The following is a 25,061-nucleotide window of genomic DNA, read 5'->3' as shown; positions in this document are numbered from 1 at the left end:
ATATGAAGAAGAAAATAAATTTCATGTGGCACCTGACCACACTGAGATAACACTCATTGTTCATCTTTTGGTCTGTGTCTTTCCAATCTTTTTCTAAGCTCTACACATGTCTGTTTATAATCCCTTTTCGAAATGAGCCCTTAAAATAACTGCTGATTTTTCATGTTTAAGCACCTGCCCCGAGTGGCCCTTCGATGAGGCCATGTACGGGGGAGGTCCCCGGCCTGGACTTGGGGCCATCCCCCCGGGTCCATATCCCGACTCCTTGCTCACTCCCTATGTAGGCCCAGAGTTTCCTCTTCTGTGAATCCACAATATTCACATGAGGTTCTCTGGTGGGGTAGCTCATGTGAATATTGGAGATTATGAATTAATGAGAGAGATGATGTAATTTAGGTAAAGTGTAGAATAGCACCCAGGAGCCTAGAAAGTGCTGCTGTTGCTGTTTCCATACCCTAGATTTAAAATCAGTTGAATTTTTTTTTCATATTTAGTATTGCAGAAACTTGGAAAAACTGTTTGGATGGTGCAACTGATTTTAAAGAGGTAAGCAGTTACCAAGCCGATGATTCACTGGGCTTGTGGTTTGTAACTGCTTTAAAATATGTTTGTTACTGTTCTTTTTTTTTTTCTTCCCCTGAAACTTTTAGCTGATTCCGGAATTCTATGGTGATGATGTCAGCTTTTTAGTCAATAGTCTAAAGCTGGATTTGGGAAAGAGACAAGGAGGGCAGATGGTTGATGACGTAGAACTCCCCCCTTGGGCACGGAGTGAGTACCACCTTGGAAGTATTGAATTATAGAAATTCTCTACTTAGTCGTGCAATTGCAGTATTATTATTTAGTTGCTTAGATTTTTCAAAATAACAGTATATTCCTCTATCTAAATGAGATGGTAAAGTCTTATTCCAAATTGTAAGTATTCTATGAGTCTGTGATGTAAAACCATTATTATGCATTCGAGAGAGCTAAGTGTCGTAAAAATGGTTTTTGCCTCTCCGCCCACCCTCAAAATTTATATTTTATATGATTGGGGGGAGACTCATTAAGAAATATGTCCCTCCTGCCTGTCCCAGAAGCTCTGTCTGCATATGGATAGATGAAAGGAATGGGAGAAAGTAAAGTGGCGACTTGGGGTGTGTTTTGATCGAGTCTAACCTGCTAGGTCCCGAGGACTTTCTCCAGAAGAGCAGAGACGCCCTGGAAAGCGATTACGTGTCAGAGCACCTTCATGAGTGGATCGACCTCGTGTTTGGCTACAAGCAGAAGGGGAGGGATGCTGTTGGAGCCCACAATGGTGTGTAACAGTCACTGAAACTCCATTTAGCGTTTGATGGAAACAAAAGCAACCCCCAAACTGAGCTCAGAGCAGCTTATTTCCTTAGCAGAAGCATCTTGTCTCAGCAGACGGCCTCCTGGCTCAGCGACCCCAGATTAGATACTGAATAAAAGGCGGGGGAGAAAGTGCTTTTGTCTAAAAACACCCGCTTCGCCATGGTCCCAAGAGGTCTTTTGCTAGAGCCTTCTAATTTTAGCATGTATTCTCCATCCCATTCCATCACTTTTACTAAAGTAGTAAAGTCGGAGTAGGATGGAACAGTGGCCTTGGTTCCCACGAAGGCCCCAGAGTGTCTCTGTGGCTGAGGGGAGAGAAGCCCGCGGTAGCCCTCTCCTCTCCGGGGCCTGTTCTTCCTCCGCCGGGCTTGTCGGCGCTGGCGACGGGATTGCGTGTGGGCCTGACCGCTCACACGCCGCACAGGGTGCTCTGTGCTCCCCGGGCAGAGGCACGCTGACCGGGAGGTACTGAGGTGGCAGACCGTCTCACCGCCGGTCACATCGCTGCTCAGAACAGATGATAGTTCAGCTTGATGTTGACCCAAGCTGGATATTATTAGACTGTTTCGCAAAGTGAAAATCAGTTTCTTTGAATAAACGTTTAAAGTTGTTGAGTTTTTTAAATAAACAGAGTGTATATTATAACAAAACAGTACATCTTTCAATAGTGTTTTACATTTCTTTTTTTCAGTGTTTCATCCCCTGACCTACGAAGGAGGCGTCGACTTGAACAGGTATTTATATGTCAGTAAGGAGTTTCTACTTGAGTACAAATGACCTCTTTGTCTAAATGATTAGTGCAGTTATTTGATGATATTAAGGTATGGAAATGTTACGGTGAATTACAGCTTGCTTTCACCACTATGTAAATTACTGAGCCTCAGAAATAAAAGATGTGTGTTATGGTCTAGACAGTCCCAGCCGTAGTGTCTGTTGCTGTTTGAGGGTTAATCTCTCTCCCGTTGAATGCACAAATTTCAAGTGATACAGATCAAGGAGCTTGCGCCTGGAGGTCACCACATGGTTTGTACTCTGTCCTAAAGCATTGAGGATCCTGACGAGAAGGTAGCCATGCTCACTCAGATCCTGGAGTTCGGGCAGACACCAAAGCAGCTCTTTGTGACACCGCATCCTCGAAGGATCACCCCAAAGTTTAAACGCTTGTTCCAGCCCTCCAGTTATAATGCTTCCACGGCAGATTCTCCAGGTAAATTTTGAAAAGAGAATAAACCGTGTGAGCACCTTCTGTTTCTCTTTTCTGATTAAGACGTTTCTGAGGATTCTGGAGAGAAGACCAATCATGAACCCTGGGCAGCTTAGAGAGGATCTGTTTTACTGTCTCACTGCATTTCTCCTGCAAACAAGCTAAATCTTTTCTGGTTTTTGGTTTGTTGTTTTGTTGTTTTTTTGTTGTTTTGTTTAACTTTTGACCTTAACGGAAATCAAATCACTTTTACCTTCTGGCAATTTAATGAGACTTGGCAGTGTTTCTCATTGTTGTTGTTATGTTCTTTCTTTTCTGAGGTTTGCCCAGCTGGTGTTTGGTTCTTAGCCATTCTTGTGTTCTTGTTGATCCGCCCTGGCCGTGACTGCTGTAGCCCTGCTCGTTCCTGCTCTTTCCCAGGAATGACTTCCAGCGTCCTGGCTCTCCTCTTCCACCCCGACACACACATCTTGAATTCGGGGTGCTCTGTTTTCTTCGTCAGTCATTTGACAGACATTTACAGAGTGTCTATGCCAGGTGCTAAAAATGAACTTGACTCTGTTCTCACGTCTGGTACTTGGAAAGGGAGGAGAAGATGCTGCCTTCATCCAGTTGCCCACGTTTTACACGTCACGTAAGACAGCCTCAGACCCCCAGGCTCCCAGGAGTCTGACACAGTACGGAACCTCGGGAGCAGAGTCGCTTGGTTTCGCATGTTCTCCCGTCCTGCGCTCTGTCCCAGGAGCGTCCAGGCTTCTCGGGCCACACAGCGGGGCTCCTCACAGTCAGGCGGCCCAGGGCTGGCGGCGGCGCTTCTCTGGAGATAAAGCCCCGCAGGTTAAGTCATGAAGACTGTAGATTACCTCGTGATGCCCTTAAACCCGTGCTCTGCTTAGTCACCCGGCCCATCCACGAGGATTATCTTAAAAGGGAGATCGTTCCAGCCTTTCTTAAAACAGAAGTGGAGGGACTGCTTAGCTAGTCCTGTCCAGGAGCGCGATAGTAACTGGTTTCGTCTCTTCTTTCTTTGTCTGGAAACCAGAAGCAAACGGCAGTGCTCTTAGGGAGCTGTCAGGTTTTTACAAAGATTGCTGACAAGGAAATGGTTACTCAGTGTCATATTTCCTGAAGTTCCCAATTTAGGGGCGGAGTGAAAACTCTGCAAACGTTGATAAAAGTATACAAAGACCTGCAGTATTCAAAGATACTTTTTAATCTTTCTCCAAATGATTGTTATTTTATTTCGATCGTGCACCTCATTCTTCCCCTTGACTGACATGGAGCTATCTAACAAGTACCTTTCAAAGCAGTTCTGTTTCAGTGGGCGTTTTGCTTTCTTGGTTATTTGCTTTTAATAGAAAATCTTGTGCCTCTGACGCTTGTCGTCTCCGACACTGGTTAGAAATTTAGCTGACTGACTGAGCCGCAATTTAACGTAGTCTCTCCAGGTGAAGAGTCTTTTGAAGACCTGACGGAAGAAAGCAGAACGCTGGCCTGGAGTAACATCACGCGACTGCAGCTCCACGAGCAGCACAAAATCCACAAAGAGTAAGAGCGTCTCGGCCGCGGCTGCGCACATGCCGGGGTCTTGGCCTGGGGGTCTTGATTGGTTTTTATCCCCCTAAACCGTCCATAGTAGTGATCAGCCACCAGGGGTCAGTGTGGCACGGGAAAGCTTGGCACAAAATGGATGTGTGTCATTTCTGCTGTCGGTCACTCTAGAGCACGGGATGGGGTCTGCAGACAGCAGGCAGCTGTGTGCCTCTCAGAGAAGTACACGGCCGGCCCCTCCAGTCCTTGATGGTGGGAACGTTCGGGAGGAACAGGATATGTCTTACCCACGTGTTGCATTTACTGATATTGTCAGGGAAAATGTATCTTTTTTAAAACATGGTAACAAATGTGTGTGTATACACACACAGAGAGAACATTGCAAAGTTCATCGCAGCACTGTTTACAATAGCCGGGACATGGAAGCAACCTAAGTGTCCATCGACAGATGAATGGATAAAGAAGATGTGGCACATGTATACAATGGAATATTACTCAGCCATAAAAAGAAATGAAATGGAGGTATTTGTAGTGAGGTGGATGGACCTAGACTCTGTCATACAGAGTGAAGTAAGTCAGAAAGAGAAAAACAAATACCGTATGCTAACACATATATATGGAATCTAAAAAAAAGGTCCTGATGAACCTAGTTGCAGGGCAGGAATAAAGACACAGACGTAGAGAATGGACTTGAGGACATGGGGGTGGGAGGGCGAAGCTGGGGTGAAGTGAGAGTAGCATCTATGTATATACACTACCGAATGTAAAATAGTTGGCTGGTGGGAAGCAGCCGCATAGCACAGGGAGATCAGCTCAGTGCTTTGTGATGACCTAGAGGGGTGGGATAGGGAGGGTGGGAGGGAGACGTAAGAGGGAGGGGATGTGGGGATATATGTATATATATGGCTGATTCGCTTTGTTGTGCAACAGAAACTAACACAGTATTGTGAAGCAATTATACTCTAATAAAGATCTATGAAAAAAACAAACTAACAAACCTTTTCTTCCCCAAAATCAGGCTTGCTGTTGGCCCTAGGGGGGTCATGAGTGTCCCTGGTCCCCTGTCTGCAGGGATGGTGATGGACTTTGGTGGGAAGGCTGGGGAAGCACTGACCTTGCTGACCCATCCTGTTCCAGAAAAGAAAACTCAGGGCCAGGGACGAGGCCCACTGTTCTGCTGCAGGGCCACCGACGTCCTGTCTGACGTTTGATATTACGTACACTTGACCATGGGTGGAACGGAACGGGCCGGTCCCCTTCCGATCGATGGCTCCAAATCAGAGCACAGCCTCCTGCAAAGCAACCCACAGTCCCACCTTATTCGTTATAACAACAGCTTTCCTTTGTCACCTTCTCTAAACGGCACGTAGAAAGGGGCCTTGTCACCCGAGGCAGTGAAGACATGAGTGAACCTTTAAGAGGACATGCCGGGACTGATACCAGTCAGGGTCCTTGGCCTCCTTAATCATTAGAAATTGATAAGAGGCCAGACAGGAGATTCAGGCAAGGCTTCACTGGGGCTCCTGCTGCCGCGGCGGGGAGGGGAGTGAGAACAAACAGCAGGTTCCCTTGCTGGGCCCACGAGGCAGTGGCGAGCTGGGTCCCTCTTTGGGGTGAGGGTGGGGTGTGTCCAGGGGTCGGCCGGAGGTGGGGCTTAGGTGGCGTGCCCACCCCTTGGGTGGTGCTGAGTGCAGGGGGCACGGGCAGTGCTCTTCAGAAGTGGCAGTTGGGTGTTTTGGTCTTTTTGTATCTTGCTGCCCATAATTTGCCCCAGCTCCACATGCACGCAGTTATTTTCAGTCCCTTATAGTTTCACGGTTTCTCTGTATCTGTTGCTGGAGGAGACGTTTGTCCAGGTGCAGGCACTGTGGCAAAGGGTCCCCGGTCTCAGCCTGTCTCAGGACCAGACGGTGACATCGTCATTGGCCAGATGCTAAGTCATGAAGCGAGTGCAGTGACTGCTCGGGGGCGTCAGTGGTTTGGGGGGTGGTCACCTAGCGTTACTGGTTATCCAGGGGGCAGACGTGGGGCGGCCTTCGCGCAGGGCGGCCTGGGAGCTAAGGGTCGGGGTGTTTTCTGGCCGCAGGCGTTGCCAGGACAGAATTAGGAGTTGCCGAGCCATGACTTGCTAACGCCTGGTGGAAGGTGGGACAGGTCCAGCAGAACGAGCTGTGACAAAAACGATGACAGAAACTTGGGCTGAATTAAATTAAATCAAGGCCTTGAAGGAGACCGGTGTCCTAGCACGTGGTAATTTATGAAACCTTGTTTTCCAACAGGGCAGTCACTGGAATAGCAGTCTCTCGCAGTGGGTCGTCTGTCTTCACAACCTCACAAGGTAGGTTTTCCTACCTGAAAGGGGGGTTACCTGGAATCATAAATGTCCAAGTTTCCTGACTCGGTGCAGGACTGTACCTTCATGTGCCGCCTCCACGTGAAATAAATTTTGAGCAGTTAGTTCGTGGTGTATTGCGTAACATTCCACTGTGATTCGCCAAAAACAATAATGAAAAATGCCTCTCTGTTGCTGATAAGGTTTCCCAGAATTTGGGGCGGCAAGAGCGTGTGCTGGGACCTTTCCCGCCCCGAGGGCCGAGCCACCCACGGGGCGTCGCCGGCACAGGGCACACGTGCTGTCAGCTTTTCACGTTCGTCACTCGGTGTGTGCTTCTGGGTGTTGACTGGAGGATTTAGCTCGAAATCTAATTCACACATTGTTAATGTCTTATACGTTTTATACGTTATCAAAATCACGCAGAAGCCCTGCAGTGGCTGGTTGATAGGACTTGTAACTATAGCTTGATGACACGCTGGAACTTCACTGTTTTGATCCTACGAAAGGGCTAAGCGTCAAGCCTCTGCTGGCAGCCACAGCGCTGCCTTTCCTGGCCGTCTACACCGTAAGTCATTGTTTATCTCGTCCCCGTCCTGTTTGAAGCGTGCTGACAGGCGCGCTGGGGGCAGCGGAGATGAGAAGTGAGTAGCTTAGCTGCCCTGCTTGGGCTTTACGACACCTGGTTTGGACAGAGTTCGTACCTGGCTGTGAGCGGCTGGCTACTGGCGCTTTGGTCGTCATCATAGGAAATTCTCTTTCATCCATTAAGTTAAGGAAAGGTGCTGTCCAACTACACAGCTCCGGGTAAATCAGAGTTACTGCTCTCAGATTCTGGGATCGTGGCTTCACATCCATAGCGTCCTTCCTTTCTCTTTCAAATATGATCTCAGATTTCGTAGAACAAGAGTTTTCCACAAAGCACAGAAAATGATCCCACTGTGGACCAAAGTAGGTTCGCGTGCAGCGTACACACGGGGCCACTCCAGGGTCCCCAAGACGATGATGCTGTGACGTGAGGGAGCGGTCGCGCTTTGCCAGGGTTCCCACCAGCGTTACCGCCCGAGACGAGACCCTGACCTTTTAGCAAAGCCGGCATTCTTGGCTGGATTTGTCTGTCACGGTTTGTTAAATCCCTCAGTTCCCTGTACTGGTCTGACCTTGTAAACCGTGAGTTTTACGAGCATCAGGGCTTTAACTAACCCTCTGAGGCTTATTAAGCGTAGCACTTCTTTGTGAACTTGCCAAATAAGGGGGCATGGGGGGGGTTCTTTTCAGTCAAAAGCTTTTGGGTTTTTTTTCTGTTTGTTTCTTCACTGTTAGTAACTCATGTTACTGATCTATATGCATTTTTATCTACACCTGCATCACTGACTTACGTACACCCTGCTGATCACCCCATAGTACAGTTCTTTCTCAGAGGTGCAGTGTGTGTCCAGGCTTATGGGCGACCCCACGGGTGACCCCATCACCTGGGGGACCAGCTCTCAGCAGCCTCTGACGTGATTACCTCTAGTACGAGAGGGAACCTCTGATTTTGAGAAAAGCAGCTTTACACACCAGGCTGGCTGACCGTTTTCTGTAGGACGCCCCAGTGCACGTCTGCGTGTTGGTGTTGGCAAAAATTAGGTGGAAATATTAGATTTTACTATACAGAAGACATTATTTAAAGCTCATCTGACCTTTTATTTATCATGCTGTATGTTTTCAAATTAGGAAATGTAATGTTACATAATGCAAATATGGGATGTTTGGAGCACACTGTAATTTGCAGTCTTGTCGTTTAAGAGGTTTACCTTGATGCACTTCTAAAAGCTTCTGTTAGGCAAGGAAATTAAGAGCTTGGACACTGTAATCCCTAGTTTATTATTATTGAGAAAGTTAATGCTTCTCTTCCGTAAATGGTCATGCATCACAAGGATATCACACCATAATTGGGCTATGTGAAAAAGAAAAACTTACATTGCCCAAATCTTTTTTTCTTTAATATTAAAATTGCTCTTTTCTTCCTCTTTAGCTTGTGTCAGTAATTAGGCTTAATTCTGCCTTCAGCCATGGCTCTAAGTTGACCGCCTTGTTGTGGAGCCGCAGATCATAGAATTCCACAGACCGTAGCGTCCTCGTTGGGGACATGGCCCTCGGTCACCTCGCCTGTTACCTCTGCGTGTGCTGGTCATCTGTAAGGGTCAGGAAATCCTTCTTATATGTTTGCTTTGTCATTATTAAATTAGATTCCACCTTGAAAATGTTTTCCAAAGAATCCAAGATGCTACAAAGAAGTATATCATTTTCAAATATGGTGAGTTCATTTTAATTTTACATCAGTGTTATGGTGGCATTTCATGTAGCAGTTTGTCTTATATACACGCATATATGACAGTTTGTTTCTTCCCAAACAATCCGGTTTATTTCTGTTCAGAATGCCTTAGATAGATTCCTTCTAAATTAAATTAGAAATTTTTTCAGGTTGCCTCTTTCTCACGTTATTGTGGTTTTATTTGTAACCGAAAAAGTAGAATTCTCCTTAGTAAATCTTGCCTTTTTTGGAACTGTCAGACTAAATGTCTATGTGCTGCTTACATAACTTAATGCATTTCTGAGTTGATAGGATACCTAATACTAGAAAATCAGTTCTTCTGAAAAAATAATACATTTTGTTGTTAATGTAAAGCATCTGAAAGATTTTGGAATTCCCTAAAGACTTTTGGAAGCTTTCCTTCCCCACCTGAGTCTGTAACCCAGAGCCAGTGTTTGGATTCTTGAGGACAGTCCCCACCTGCACCCCTCACGACTCATTCTGATGTAAGTAGGGGTCCCTCAGCCCAGGGCAGTGAGGACCGTCAGGCTAGGTCCTCATGCACTCGACACCCTTTGCCTTTCCTACATTTGGGAAGAAACCAGGCATCTGGAATTAGCCAGATGAAAAGAAACTTCATGAATATGAGGAAGGCCAACATAAATGGAATTTGAGCATTAATTTTGGGGGGAACTTGTAAGACAGTTTTACCCCATTAAGGATTCACTAATTTTTGTAAATTATTAACGTCAGATCATTTGTATTTCAGGCTTTATCATCGTGTTTACTTTTACCAGGAGATGCCACCGTCGTAAGCTCTTCGTGGGATAACAACGTGTATGTATCTGTGCGGGCCCCTTCGTGGTTCCACACGCAGTGCAGCTCCCTGTGTGCACGTGAAGCAGGAGAGGGCGGATCTCCCGTTGTTTTCAAAAGGGACAGATGAGGACAGCTGGATTTGGATGTGATCATCTGAATCTACTAATTTCTCCAGTCGGACTCTGTTTTTCTCTAAAGTTTTTAAATTGAGGTGAAAACACAGATGAGCCAGACCTGGAAATTTCTAGTTTTAAATTCACATTTTGAGTATTTGGTAACAAGTAATTTGTAATTCCAGTGAGCCTTAATAAGTATAGAATTAAATGATCTAAAGTTTCTTGAAAATGTATTTCAGAGTCTTAACATTAAGCTGGAATGCTGTCTTAATAGTTCTCATTATCTTTTATGTTAGCTATTTTTATTCCATTGCATTTGGAAGACGCCAGGACACATTAATGGGACACGATGATGCCGTTAGTAAGATCTGTTGGCATGACAACAGGCTGTATTCTGCGTCGTGGGATTCTACTGTAAAGGTTTATATACAATTTCTAAATTAAAATGTTTGGATAATACAAATATTATAAGCCATTCAGCTCCCTGCTGTTGGTGTGTTCGGTCACTTTTTCACAAAGTGTGAGTGACATAAAAGGATGTGGAAGGTTATTGCCTCTGTTTGTTTAGTGTGTACACGTCTTAATATAAGAGGACGTCTTCCTGAGTTTGTCCTGTGTGTCCCACTGGGGGTTGGGTGGTGCATTAGACAGCGGACTTGGAGGGAAACGCACAGCAGCCCCCCTCTCACCTCACGCAGCTGCGGAACTAGCAGTTGATCAGTAAATATCAAGTTAAAGTGGAGAATCACTGAAAGGCAAGACACTGTATTTAAAGTCAGACACAGAAACACACATTCCTTCGCCGTTATTGACGTAGGACCATACTTGGCCTTTTCTTCGGAATGCTGCACAACTTTATTGCATAAACCACAGCAGTATTCATCATCTCTGGTTTCCAATTTGCATTTATATAAACAGAAAGCAAGAACCTAAAACCATTAGAATTCCTTCAAGAGGTTTTCATCATTTCTGTGCCCCCGCCCCTGAGGGGGGCATCCTTGTAGGTTAAGTTTTCTTGCCTACGCGTGATTTCAGTAAATTTTTTTGGTGCCTTGCCTTTTTGAGTCTTCTCACAACCTTAATAGACACAACACTTCCGCACTCTGATTTCTTTAGTTCACACAATACTTAAGTCACAGCAGCAAGTGCCAAGAGATGGAAGCAGACACGGGTACAGCGGACTCTCGGGAAGCACGTGGTGGCGGGAATAAAAGCTCAGGCATGTGGCAGAGGGACCGGGCCTCACGACACTTCATTTTGTTGGCAGCTGGGGAGTTGGTCAGTCAGGAGAGTTTTTCCTGCACGTGTTAGAAATGCTTTTATAGTTAAGTGTTTGCAACTACCTTCTGCAATGTGTCCCGTCCTAGGTGTGGTCCGGGGTTCCTGCAGAGATGCCAGGCTCCAGGAGACACCAGTTTGACCTGCTGGCCGAGCTGGAGCACGACGTCAGCGTGAGTACCGGCAACAGAGCTGCACGGGAGCCCAGCTGAACCGTCCAGGGTGGTGGATGTTCTTGGCTTCACCTGTGTGTTCATGATCTTTTGCTTTGCTTATTTTGCTCATCGGAGGAGAGCACAGGCAAACTCAGCTCTTTTCTTGGAGCTGACTCTTTGGGCTTCCCAGTCTTCTTTTTTCCTCCAGTTTGCTGTTTCTTTGAGAATTAGCTACCGTCCAGCTAGACTTCCAAAAGACCAGTGTCTGAGCACGACGTTGAATACCTGGGTATCCTCACACTATCTGGGCAACTAGAGATGTTTTCTGACACCAGGGGTGGAAAGGGGGCCCTCTGTCTAGGGTGAGGACACCGACCTGTCTGCATGGTGTGTGCAGCGGGCGCAGGCCAAGGCTGGCACCGCGTCCTCTTCCCTCGCTCCGTCTCCACGAGGTCACGGCTGCATCTCCTGCCCTGGCCTGCGGTACTGCCTTTCCTCTGAGGGTGTGAACTGGTGCCTAATCCGCACGGTCAGCAGACTGACTGGGGTTGAGACCTGTTATTTACTATGTGGTTCAAGAAGGGCACGCGAGCATAACCCTGAGAGATGCCCACCTCCCCCAGATGGTCGTGGAGCCGCTGTGCTTCGGGCAGTCTGGCACCCTGCTACCGCTTATTACTCATGGAGTTATCATTCTGAGACTGTCAATTTTAGGCTCTTTTTAAAGCAGTGTTACATTTACCCCAGCAATACTTCATTGTATTCGCTGGCATGTGAAGAATTTCACTTTTAAATGAAGTATCACTCAGTAGGTGGTGTTGGAAGAATGGGCTGGGGAAACACAGCTGAACGACCATGATTCTAAATGGAGTACCGTCTGTTTTCTTCTCTAGGTCGATACAATCAGTTTAAGCGCTGCAAGCACACTGCTGGTTTCAGGCACCAAAGAAGGCACAGTGACTATCTGGGACCTCACTGCAGCTACCATATTGCACCAGATTCCATGTCACTCAGGGACTGTATGTGACACTGCTTTCAGCCCAGGTACTATTAGCCTTTTCAATACGGATAACACCAGGGGAACTGGAATTATTATTTTGAAATATATAATAAGCATATAAAAAGAAAACCACTGTTTGCTGATAAAAGAGGTTTTGCCTATGGGTGGTAAGGCTGCTTCGTGGTAAAATACGGTGTATGTGGTACTTGTATCTATTAGAAAAGCAGTATCAGGTACTGTTCTTAATTCCTCACCTCACTGGAGAAATTAATTTATAAGGTGTAAATGAATTCACACCAAAGGGTCATCAGCCCAGTGTCTTAAAAACAGAAGCATCTCAGGGAGAGGCTAGTCATCATTGGTTCAATACAACAAGTAGCTGTAGCTCAAGCGAACATTTGGCCCCTGGATTCAGAAGTAAAATCTCAGATTAATCTAAACCACACTTCTGCAGCTGTAACCCGTATCCACGTTCTGTATTGTGTTACAGACAGTCGCCACGTCCTCAGCGCAGGAGAAGACGGCTGTTTGAATGTCGTCGATGTGCAGACGGGAACGCTCATCTCTTCTCTGACTTCGGACGAGCCCCAGAGGTGCACTTTCTCGAGTTACTCGTGGTGAAGTCATTTATGGACAGGCTCACGATCACGGCGCAGGGCCTGCTTTGGCCCTTCCTTCATGACCAACGATGAAAGGATGATTTCTGAATCCTTCTTGCAGGTGCTTTCTCTGGGACGGAAATTCTGTTTTATCCGGGAGTCAGTCCGGTGAGCTGCTTGTCTGGGACCTCCTCGGGGGGAAGATCAGGGAGAGAATCCAGGGCCACACAGGTAAGCTGTCTGCCGCTGACCTGCCTCCACCAAACCTGCTTTTCCCACCAGCGGACGTGCCCTTCTCAAGCAGAAAACTCCCCGTGTGTGCCCTGTGCCGGGGACGTTCCCCTCCAGATCCTGGCTGGCCAGGCCATCTGCATCTCTTGGGTTGAGAGACATTCGACTCCAGAATGGAAGTTTTTAACTTCCACATGGAGAATTAAAAGCCAAGTAAAAGCTGTATGTGCTTTTAATACATGCACACGGTAGAAAGAAACAATACAAAAGTAATGGAAACAGTACAAAAGTAATGAATTACAGTGGACACGAAGCCTTCCTCCCCCAGACCCCCCTCCCGGCCTCCTCCTGGGAGGGCTCTGCAGCTGGGTTTCTGGAGGTGTCTCATGTTACTGAAGGGTGCGCTGCTGCATGCGTCCTCGCTGTGCCCGTTGGTTTCTCACTCTGCTCACATTTGCACGTCTTCCTCTCCTCTCGAGCACTTGGAGGATTGTGGTTAATTCTTGTAATGGCTATGGTTCTAAGTATCTACTGACTGCCCACCTTCACTCTCTTCCCTCTGTCACTGTTGTGTGTGGTTATTTCTTCGTAACATTATACATTAAAGTGACTTGTCTGTGCCTTTCTTCCCCAGCTCACGAGCTTTAAATAACACTTTGACTCCTGATAGAAATGGAAGTAAACTGGCAAACTCACGCCAATTCCCTGCTTCCTCATCTGCTGCCTGACTTTTGTCACAGGTGTATATAATATTTGTATTCTGTTCTGCAATTTCCAGTTGCTTTAGCTTTACCTTCAAATAGTTTCTTATTCCTCCCTAGTTCCCTGTACTGAGTAGTTATTCTGAGTTCCTGCAAAGATTGTGTTACAGGACGAGACCACGTGGTACCTCCTGGTCCGCTCACCCCCTAAGCACACCTCTCTTCCCGCAGGTGCTGTGACGTGTATGTGGATGAACGAACAGTGCAGCCGTGTCATCACGGGAGGGGAAGACAGACAGATTATGTTCTGGAAATTGCAGTGTTAAGTGCCTTTCCCTCGAATATTATTGAACTCTGTGTAATGCATTTTTAAACCAAACTTTTAAATGAACTGGTGAATGTGCAATTATAGTAATTAGAAGTCTTACCACATGAGAAATTTGGGTTTTAAACTTTCTAAATCATGGTGACTTCACTGAAAGCCATTAGTTGTCATCCTCTAAGGCAGATGAAGATGTGGCAGTACTTGGGGAGAAGAACGTTAACATTTGTAAGGCAGGCGGTCATCCCAGGATGACGATGGTCAGAAGACAAGTTTGGGTGGCAAAGAGCGCAGCTAAGAGATACTAAACCAGCTGGGGAAACTTCCCAAAAGCACCGAACAATTTAAGGACTTTCCAAGAAAATGTGAGTATTCTCTGCTGCCGAGTCACTCTATCATGTCTTCCTCATCGACACCACTGCTGCCCACTGGGTTTTGGGATGTGTGTCTCCATGGAGTGGTTGCTTTCTATAACCGACTGGCCCCAGATTCTAAGAACCTGGGCAAGGATTAGCAGTTCTTGTAACAACAGTTTACTGTGTATGGGAACGGTTCATTTTGTTATAGCTATTAAATGCTCATCTTTTCTAAGACATTAAAAATATTTTTCTGTAATGAAAGCAGTTTCCATTTTCTCATTTAAATGATTTATTAACAAAGTACTGGGTCCTTGGAGTACTGATCCTTCATAGAAAACCATACCGAGCATCGTGACCATCATCCTGTGCTTCTGGAACTGTCTTCAGACCGAAGTCCAGAGAATGAGGGAGAGTCAAACTGAGAAACGTGCCTTGCGTGGCTTTTCTGAATTTCACAGGAGGTAAGTTAAGCTGTGAAGCAGCAGCACTGACGACCTCTGAACCACAGAAAGGATGCGATGTAAGATCTTCTACACTGTTGAAAAACCCTGGTGTATCGTGAATGTTAATGTGACTCGGCCTGGGTGCCTCCGGGGAATCAATAGGCTTGGTGAGGTCTTGCGGCTCAGCCTTAGTGTCTGGGCTTCCCAGCTGGAAGCGCTTCTCCCGACACTCAGGCCCCCCGGGTGTCGGCTGCTCTGGGAGATGACTCTCTCCCACAGGCCTCATGTTTCCAATGATGCAATAACAGACAGACAGACTAAAATCTAACTTTATTTATACGTTTTTAATTAAAATAGAATAGGCATAAACCAAAGAGAAGGAAAAACAAATCAGGATGACGTGTCACTGTCATTCTGTTTGCAGGGAGGGGTCAGGAAATGGAACAAATTAACAGGATAGCATTCTAAGACGTCCCAAAGCAGCTAGGTTACGTGTAAGTGCCAAAACCAGGTATTATCCCACTTAATCTACACATGAAAGAGAAGTCAAAGTTTATCCTATTTAGTACAAGAATTTTTACATTAAATATATAATGATTCATTTCTCAGAAAGTGATACCAGTAACTTTTAGAGGAAAAGTTTCCATTACACAAGGACTAGATAGAAAATCTCAAATGCAACTAAGCAGCTGTATGTACCGTTACACTGCTCTGGCTAGTGTCCGTTTCAATTTAACAGAGAACTGCATTTGGGGTTTTAGAAAGGCAGCAATAGGTTGGCTTTTATTCTAGATGCTTAACATTGTTTGTTAAGGCGACAGTCCAAGCATATTAAGTAAAGGTAGTTAAAATGTAATGATAGTCAATACAGTCAGTCCCTTGCAGCCTACATACACTGTATAATAATGCTTACATGGAATGAAACCAGTGTTACTTAATCGGTGTTTTATACAAACAGAACTGAAAGAAAAAAGTAATCATTCTAAATGTACTATGGTAACAGTAAAAATGCACATATACCATAGAACTAAAGTGATATGAACAGCACTACCTGATACCCAGGACTGAAGGTGACTGGCTCCAACAAAGCGGAGCCTCTATCAGTCATCCTAATGACACGGGCTGTAAAAGCATCTGGTTTCCAGTAAAGACATTAGTCTATGAAAGTAAGTCTTTCAACTGTAAAATCAGGATAAGGCTACAACTATCTTGAAGTCTGAACAAGATATCAGATCAAACAGTAAGATTCCCAGCCCTACTGTAAGACAGGAAGGTCCTCATGCAGCATATGCTTGCTGGCTCCTAGAAAGCTTCATGTGCATAATATAAAGGTAAGTTGCCGGAGACGTAAACGGGAGAACTTCCGTGAAGTTTCCACTGTGCCGTGACTTCTAAACCTCAGGAATGGTGTGATCCATCAAGCTTTTCATAATGCTTGGTGCCATCCTACAAGAGAGTCACTTTTATTAAATACTGAGGTTTGGGTTCCCAGAAAACTCCAATCCAAACTCGGCACCGTTAGCATCAAGTGGGGAATGCGGGGGAAGGTATTTTTTTTTTTTTTTTTTAATGAGTTCAGATCTAAGGGTCTCAGGTAATCTAGTTGTTTGTTTGCAAAATACCCAGTGTGAAAAGCTATCTGCATCCTGGCTAGTAAAGTTAGATAAGATACAGAAAAGTCCTTGTACCTTTGTATATTAAAGCTGGATGGTTAAAAAGAAAGACAGAAAACGACAATGCCACTATTGTGGGCGGGAGCTATTACTGATTTAAGAAAAGTGAGCTCTTGCAGGGTCAGTCCTGACAACTCTCCCCGCCAAGACCCCAAGAGCGGCTAGCTGCATTCTACCCAGAAGCTGAAACCAACTTCGTTACAGGTGGTATGTTTTTAGTATTTTAAATTCTATTTCCACATGCAAGGTAGATTCTGAAAGAAGAATTCTACGCTGGCTTAGCCAAGCCAGGGTGTAAAAGCTGCTGGGCAGACAGCCCTGGCCGCCCCCTCTGTTCTCCCTCCTCAGCTGTCCAGTCCCCGTTCCTGAGGACGGACAGCACACCCCACACGCTCTGCCGCCTCCTGAGATGCTCCCGGGAATCAAGACTGTTCCCCCAGGGCTGCCCTGGTGGTGCAGGGACATGGGTTTGAGCCCTGGTCCGGGAAGATCCCACATGCTGCCGAGCAACTAAGGCCGTGTGCCACAACTACTGAGCCCGTGAGCCACAACTACTGAAGCCCATGCTCCGCGACAAGAGAAGCCACCGCAATGAGAAGCCCACGCACCACAATGAAGCATAGCCCCCGCTCGCCGCAACTAGAGAAAGCCCGCATGCAGCAACAAAGACCCAACACAGCCAAAAAAAAAACAACACCCCACATGCAAGAATTCTTCGTGAACCGCAAGTAGGTGTCTACTGAGCAGAGGAGCTGCAGGCAGACCACAACTACGATTTCACTGAAAACTGAGATGAGAGCCTGCCCACCTCTGCTGTGTACCTTTTTCTACTAGGAAACATCAAAATTTAGGAAGTGGATTTTATTCCATACTTGGGAATTTGTGAGGGGTCATCCTTACCAACCAACTCCTCTGATTTAAATAATTTACTTCAAATTTCTAGATAATGCCAATGTCATGTTAGGTAAAAAAAAAAAAAACCAAAGGTTTGAGAATTACAAGAAGCATAGTGCTTCTATGAAGTCACATGAACATAGCATCAGGTTGAAGAATTTGTCTACTTACCGTTTAATAATATGTTCAAATATAAAAGCAGGCATGATTGTAATAGTAACTACATTCCCAGCTGTTGACAGTATGTCTGCGATTTGAGAGTCCTGTTGAAAACACACAATGAAAATTAATTCTACTGAGGCTTTATTAAATACATATAAAACTAAGTTATTCTTGATAAAAAAAATATATATATATGTCCTTTCAGGTTTTGCTAATTAATGTCTCTAAAATCCTGACCCTTGGTATTTATAGTTTTTATAGTTTCTTTACCAAGTTTTAATTCAACAGAATCACAATTTCATCAGTGGTAACAAAACTGTTAAGTAAACTGAGTTGAAAATATTAGCCAACAAATCATTCTTTTCATTACTTACGATTAAATCATTGTCCCCATACACAATATTACCACAGCCCCTCGGCTAACTGTGTATTCTTAACCCAGGTTAATGAAACGAGCAGGTCTTAATGAAAACCTTTAGACCTCAAAATAGTTCTATTTAGGAATATGTGGAGGGAATAAACCATAAGAATGAAGTACTAATCTGAACATCAGCTATCACTCATTTCCTACAACTCCTGGATTGAAAAAAGCAATCATTCATCCAGAGTGTCCTCAAAATCTTCAATGCTCAGGTCTCCACAGTTCTAGTCGAGGGACTTCAGAGATCTAGCCTAGCCTCCCTGCTACAGAAGCCACAATTCCAGGTGGGAGCCCCAGCCTGAGAGCACGGCCAGCACAGAGCACAGCCAGAGCCCAGGACCCCACTGAATTTCTACATTTTGGTCAATAACAGCACCAGTGAAATAGACAAATGAAAAAGATGCTGTTTGCTAAAATAAAACTGCAGCAGAGTGAGTCCGAAGTTCTGCTCCTGACCTTCAGTCCAATGACATTCTGTCCGTTGACCTCACAGATGCTGTGTTCCGTGAGAAGACCGTTTCTAGCTGCAGAACTGTCTTTCACTATGGATGTGATTTTCCCATTTTTAAAGACAAAGCCAACGTGTCCAGTACTGTCCTTATGCATGGTAATTGTCCGTTCAAAGGGCCTGTAAACATAATGGCTTCAATTAAAATTTTAATTCCAAAGTAAGCATTTTCATGGATTTCCATTCTGACATGCTGGATACTTTGTTACAATAAACTCACTGTTTCCGATAAGAGCTACTTAGTATGTATGGCACGGATTTTGTACATCTTAGTGCAAAAGATGACTTTTTAAGAAATTCTCTCCATCATGGTTTGCCTAACTTACCATTTCCTTCTTATAAGCATCAAAGACTTAACGCTTCATGCAGTTTATCAATATGCTCTTTCCTTGAAATTACAGTCCTCACTGTAATTTAACATGAAGATAGGTTTGAACAAAAATCTTAAAAATGAATTTTTATCTTTTTTAACTTCTTAGTATTTCCTGGAGCTTAATTTTTCTTAGGAAATACTTATTTTATTTAGAACCTTTAAAATATTTCTCACATCTTGATTTTGAAAACTTTATAGAAGATACTTTTGCTCTGTTTTAGAGGAACCACAGAAGCAGTGAGACGGAAGCTCCCCAGCCCCCTAGAAGAAAAGGAGCTTCAGAAAGGCAGCCGTCGGCTTGCGTGCGCCGCCCGCCAGCTGCACCTGCCCACTCTGCGACTCTGCTGCCACGTGACTGCACAGGTTTCATGACAAAATACGAACTGCATGTTATAAACTTCACAACAGTCATGTCTTCGTGTTAGTCCAAGTTACTTTTTGAAATTTTCCTTAGATGTAAAACAAAAGTGGCATTCGTCTACAACGCGTTTACTCAACACCTACCATGTGTGAGAAATGGAAACACACAGGTAGATAAAACAAGTTTAAGTAAGACGAATAAAAACCCCAAAGCTAACAATGGGATACAGGTCCGCCCTCAACACCCATGTGGCCCGGAAGGAGGCCCGCAGTACATGTGCTGAATGTTTCCATTATCAATAAACAAGCTAAAGAGAGCGTTCCATCCTCCCACCTGACAACTACAGCCTCACCCACCCAGAAGGCCAGGCTGGGTTTTCTGAAGCCGCAGGCCCCGCGGAGCGCTGCAGGGCCCGCGCCACGCGTCGACCCTGAGCAGGAGACCGGAAAGCAAGGCTGAGACGCCTGCTGCTTAGTTTCCTTTCCAGCCTTCTCTATTTTCCAGAGAAACAGATTAAGAAAGGAAAGTAACTTCTTAGAGGACCAATTTCTATAAGCTCTGAAATAAGGTGTATGCTAAACCAGAATGCCATTTTTAAAAAGTCAAACTATGTAAGAAAAATCTGCACCGCACAACTGCAAGAGTATAAGGCTAATCAGTAACACTTGATCATTTTCTGCAACAAAATATTACATTCACAGAATCTTAAAAGCCCAAGAAAAGGAAAACTCGTCTTGAGTTTCCCCGTGAACCGTTTGGTCAGCTCACCTGTCACGAATGGTCATAGTAATCTTCTCTCCAAAAGCCTGTTTGAGCACCTTATGTGCTCGGTCGGAGCTCCAGCCGGCACAGTTCTCCCCGTTGATCTGGAGCACCTGGTCCCCGAATCGCAGGCCGACCAACGAGGATGGAGAATTTGCCTGGACCAGCTGAACAAATACACCCTAGAGAACAAGAAAATCACCGTCATTCACCGCCGTCACATGTTCAAAAATGCTGGAAAATTGGGAACCAACTGGTTAGGAATCTACCCTATTAAAAAAAACCAAAAGTTACATGAGAATGTGTCACCATCCCCAAGAAAGAAATCGAAAATTTTGTCACGGCAGTACCCTAAGAAATAGGTAAGAAAGTGAGATCTCAGTGGTAATTTCTACCTCAAATAATGACCCCCGACCAACCTCCATCACCCCCCCCCTCCATCTTGGAATAAAAAGACTAAGGAAAAGAAAGTCAGATTACTATAATAAATGTAAGCATCTATGAGTTTGATAGAATACCAAACAGGTATTAGCACCTGATCATTATTTAGGGGGAAAGCGAGTAAAGTGTTAGAAGTTGTGTGATTTCTCTTACAGTTTAAAAAATGATAGTCTAAGGTCAGAACTCTACCTTTTGAGCTGAAGAACTCCTTTACCCACTTGCTAAATTATGCATAATCACTACGATTAGATTTAACAGCCTAAAAAGGTGGGCACATTCAATACCATTCCAGTTCTTAAAAGAATCTACTATGAAGTAAATACAGAAAACTCAAGTACGATTAACTGAGAACTAAACCCACAGGGATATTTTTACTTATGTAAACGCTCAATCTCAGATGTTGAGCACAACATAAATAAGTAAGCATAAAGGAAAAGGAAGCATGGTAAAATATCAATACGAAAGCATTTATAAGGCTAGATCCTTTCTCCCATCTTAAGCTGGGTCAGACATGATGTCGCATGTCTTAGACTTTAGGGCAGTGCCTGAAAACTAGGCGGCACCCAGCAAAGTGGCTGGACCAGCGAGCTTCAGCCAAGTGGACAAGCCCACTGCAAGAGTAAGTGCTGTGCGGGACGGGCTGTGACGAGTGTGGGCTCCTCCTCAGGACAGAGGAAGGGCCAGCACTGTACTCGATTCACCGCACAGGAAGGGAGAGCAGAGAAGTCCGAGCTTCCCAGAGCAGCACGCTCATGTGTCTTGCACAAGCCACGAGTGTGCAAAGACAAGACACAATGCCCTCAGCCACCTTCCACCATGGGCCACACCATCCTTTTCTATGTGCAAAGGTGGTCACACTGAGCTAACAAGACCGAAGACTGAAAAGGAATCCAATAAATAATGCATAAACCCACAAATCGGGGTAAAGACTCAGCACACATCCTCAACATTCCTAAATGCTTCCTCAGAGTAACCGGGTTTAATTTCTTCAATCTGGTAAGGTGAGAGGCAAAAGTAGCTCTAAAGTACTTTTGAAAGTCACTGTTGCCTAGAAAATGCCTCATTAAACCCAAACTGAAGGATGGAAATAACAAACCTGTAAAACCACATTACAACAAGTTATATGATCTTCATTTAGTTTAAAAACACACATCATAAGACCACTGATTCTCACTGGTCAGTCTTCCCTTAACTTCCACATGTGTTGCCCTATTTCAATGCCAGAATTCTACTTGTATAAACTATGTTATGTTTACACACAGACTAGTAAACTTTATCTAAGAAAAGGACTCAAAAAAGAAAAAAAAATTTCATTCAAGGTAATGGCTGGAAGTCCCAACTCCGCCTCTTCAGAGCAGGGCGGCATCTCCAAGTGGAAAGTCAGATTTCAAATATTCTCGATCACAGAGCACCATTAAAATTAATTAAAGCATCTACATTTTAAATTATTCTAACGTTGATCACTTAATAGCTATTTAGACAAATTCAAATAAATAGTAAAAAAATACTTACATTATCTATGGATTTAAGCCTGAGCCCAATTTTTCCATCTTGATCCTTACACAAAATGACTTCGCGAATCCCTTGCTTAATTTCTGCTCTGCGGATTCCAGTATCATTACCAGTTACAGGAGCCACCATATAGTTCATACTGGAAGCTCTTGCTACCAACTGCTGGCAGAAACATACACAACCTGTCAATATTTAGAAACAGTCTCCCTGAAAAAATCTAAAATGATAATTTACTTGAATATATTCAGTTGTGGTTTCCCAAAATATAATCTGAAAATTACTTCCTTCAGATAAAATTTGATTTTTTGCAAAAATGACATTTTTTTTTTTTAAACTAATTCTTCAAGTAACTTATTCCCGCATATATGTCTCCAAGAGACTCTGTCTGCTGCCTCATGCATTCACTGGCATTTATTTCATGTGTACTCTGGCTTGTCTTCAACTCAAACATATTATCCTTGAACGTTATAAAGGCCATATCATACTTTTGAAATTCACTCAGCATTTTCCAGAGGGTTCTTTTATATGGCCTGATCTTCAACAATCTACTTATGCTGTCAGAGTTTCTATAAAAGGGGAGAACTTACAGCTCCACTGGGAGGATTAAAAGTGCATGTTATACAAGTGCTGACACACACAAGACAGTCAAATGGTATTTCTCGTCCCCAGTGATAAACATCTATGGATTAACCAACTGTACAGACACACCAAACTGCCCTAGAATAGCTATAACTAGGGACTCTGTCAGGTACCATTGTTTCAAGTTCCTCATTTTTTTCAAGTTTTCTTGACCAAAATCGGTTTATTGTTTTAAGTGGACCCTTTCCTCTACCAGAGACAGTGAGGGAAGAGCTTATTTATTCCCAAGGCTTCTTAACTGGAATCTGTCATAAAAAGCTCTGATCTACCTAATAATTGAGATGCTCAGAGCAGCAACGACAGGGAAAGAGGAACCTCAGTTACACACATACCACAGACTGCAAATTCTTTCGTTCAGAATTCACGGTAATTACGATCCCATATTCTAAAGTTGATGGTCTATCGGAGTAACACACACACAGAGCTATACTACAAATTAGAACACAATACCAGAAAACATAACTTTTGAAGAATTACAAAAAGTCAATGATTACAGCTATAAGAGCACAGGAAACTTAGGTAACAGGATAGAAAAAGAAAAACTTAAGCAAATGAATTATTTAGTTTAGCTGGAATATAGGACAAAAAAAGGAGCAGCTTTACTTTTGGAAAAGAAACCTTCATTCTTTCCAGCAAGTTTTGTTAAGCACTTGCTTAGTGTTCTTACTAAGACCGCATGATCAACAAACACGTGACCTCTGCCCCCTCCTGCCGAGGGCAGCTACAAGAACCTTCCAGATAGTCTCCCTGCTTCCATCTTGCCCTCTATTCATTCGCCACACAGCAAGCACAGAAACCTTTTTTAAATAAATCAGATTATGTCACTCCCACAATCCCTTACCATGGTCTACGAGGCTGCAGACCACCTGGCCCTGACTACCCCTCCAATGCCATCTGCTACCATGTTCTGCCTTGTCTGCCCATCACCTAGGCCTTGTCTCTCAGGTCTGCCAAGTTCACTTCTACCTGAAGGCCTTCGAGTTCTCTGTCTGTACTGACATATGTGGCTAGCAAAGCCTAAAACACTTACCATGGTTCCCTTAATAGAAAATATTTGCTGAACCTCAATCTTAGGAAGAACTGCATCTTTTAAGGGGAAACTATAAGGAAGTGTGTGGATATAGTGAATGGTCAGAGGAGCGGGCAGCACCAGGTATAAGCTACTGTCAGCTCCACACCCACCCGAGCTGGTGAGGCTGGGGCCTGACCGCGCAAATGATACTCCTCTGTCAGGGGTTTCTGGTTAGCACCCAGCACACGTGCAAGAAGGCAAATGTCTCATCCCTCCTGCCTGCCCCTGCTCCTGGCAGCACTGCCTGGGTCTAGCCGCCCTTAACGCTGCTGACAGCAGTTGATTCCATTCTCCAGATTTTACTGACACTCACTCCCAGGACCAGCCTCCCTGGTACAACCCCTCAGAGGCACCAGTACCCACAGCCAGGGTCCGAGGCCCAGGTCACAGGGCTCTTCCACCATGCTTGTCAGCTCTGATAAGTCCAACCTCCACCCTGTGTAGCCCCAGGCCTAGGAGAAGCAGCTACTTTCTGCAATTACATCTGTGTTCCACTTTTGCTTTTTTAAATTCTTCAACCTGTCTGATTTCTTAAGTTATCTCTGTTGAAAAATCTAGTGTGGTTTCTATTGTCTCAACTGTCCTGACTGATGTAAGTAAGTTTTTAATAAATATTTGGTGAATAAATAAAAGCCAGGTACTGTGTTAAGCACTGGGGTCATGGCAACAACACAGACATGGACCCCATCTTCACGAAGTTAAGCATTTACCTATAATTATGACAAGTGCTATAAAGTACTATGGTCTTATCGCAATAATCTTACCAAAGACTGAGATACACTGTATTTAAGCTGAGAATTTGGTGTCTAATTACAAGGAGCTTTAGACTTAATGTTAGAAGATTATGAGCAAAAAGAAGGTATGACAGACCTATACTTCAGAATGATGAGTCTAGCAGCAGCCTAGTACTGTTTGATATAAGAAGTTACTAGAGGAAAAGTCAGAGACTACTATAATAATCTAGGTTACAAGTATAGAAACCCTGAATAGGGTTATACCAGGACTGGAATGGATTACATGAATAGAAGAAACACAGTAGAAACAGAATCACTAGGTCTTTAACTGACCAAATGCAGAAGATGAAGGAGAATGGACCAGTCAGAGGCACCTGAGTCTTTAACTCCTAATAAATTAGAAAAGCGGTCACAGCACATAAGTAGACTACATAAAAAGTGATACCCAGAAGGCAATCTAAAATTCCTGAGAAGACGTCAATGCTAAAGTTATAAATCTGTGAGTTAGCCACAAAGACGAGTTAGCTTATATCTATGTGTAAAGTATGATTTTATATAATTCAAAATCACACTATACATACCCCCTGACTTGGTGCTCCAGGGACCATGGCCATATTTGCACGTATTTCTTCTTCATTTAAACTCAGGCCCATGTACTGAGAGAGCTCCGGATACAGTTTAGGATAGAGATCTAATATAAACGAATAAATGAATAAAGAAAAAACATTGGTAGAATATTCAAAAACTGTTATTATGGACTTTTACTTG

General features: G+C 44.3%; 2 protein-coding genes across 6 annotated transcripts in view; one reads left to right on the top strand and one right to left on the bottom strand.

Annotated features, from left to right (window-relative positions):
* The window catches only part of NSMAF (neutral sphingomyelinase activation associated factor), a 62,265-nt gene extending 47,706 nt beyond the window's left edge, over positions 1-14,559 (top strand). For 2 of the 4 annotated variants that reach the window (XM_068525400.1, XM_068525403.1), the window contains exons 17-30: positions 495-546; positions 651-771; positions 1,166-1,297; positions 2,027-2,069; positions 2,379-2,542; positions 3,979-4,087; positions 6,370-6,428; positions 8,654-8,721; positions 9,488-9,555; positions 9,950-10,073; positions 11,021-11,104; positions 11,980-12,130; positions 12,577-12,679; positions 12,807-13,086. In XM_068525400.1, the coding sequence (XP_068381501.1) occupies positions 495-546; positions 651-771; positions 1,166-1,297; positions 2,027-2,069; positions 2,379-2,542; positions 3,979-4,087; positions 6,370-6,428; positions 8,654-8,721; positions 9,488-9,555; positions 9,950-10,073; positions 11,021-11,104; positions 11,980-12,130; positions 12,577-12,679; positions 12,807-13,071 (1,543 nt within the window). In that variant the 3' untranslated portion in view covers positions 13,072-13,086. Of the gene's footprint in view, positions 1-494; positions 547-650; positions 772-1,165; positions 1,298-2,026; positions 2,070-2,378; positions 2,543-3,978; positions 4,088-6,369; positions 6,429-8,653; positions 8,722-9,487; positions 9,556-9,949; positions 10,074-11,020; positions 11,105-11,979; positions 12,131-12,576; positions 12,680-12,806; positions 13,087-13,848 lie in introns of those variants that run through there. The other 2 variants (XM_068525402.1, XM_068525401.1) reach the window with 2 other exon arrangements.
* A 507-nt stretch (positions 14,560-15,066) lies between these two features.
* The window catches only part of SDCBP (syndecan binding protein), a 31,885-nt gene continuing 21,890 nt past the window's right edge, over positions 15,067-25,061 (bottom strand). The window contains exons 4-9 of one of the 2 annotated variants that reach the window (XM_068525511.1): positions 24,875-24,984; positions 21,849-22,010; positions 19,902-20,077; positions 18,348-18,519; positions 17,480-17,571; positions 15,067-16,187 (exon numbers count right to left, since the gene is read on the bottom strand). In XM_068525511.1, coding sequence (XP_068381612.1) covers positions 16,133-16,187; positions 17,480-17,571; positions 18,348-18,519; positions 19,902-20,077; positions 21,849-22,010; positions 24,875-24,984 — 767 coding nt within the window. In that variant the 3' untranslated portion in view covers positions 15,067-16,132. The remainder of the gene's footprint in view (positions 16,188-17,479; positions 17,572-18,347; positions 18,520-19,901; positions 20,078-21,848; positions 22,011-24,874; positions 24,985-25,061) is intronic. The other variant, XM_068525512.1, reaches the window with a different exon arrangement.

This window comes from Eschrichtius robustus, chromosome 17 (assembly GCF_028021215.1).
Source record: "Eschrichtius robustus isolate mEscRob2 chromosome 17, mEscRob2.pri, whole genome shotgun sequence".
NCBI lineage: Eukaryota > Metazoa > Chordata > Mammalia > Artiodactyla > Eschrichtiidae > Eschrichtius > Eschrichtius robustus.
This window is presented reverse-complemented; position numbering and strand designations above follow the sequence as displayed.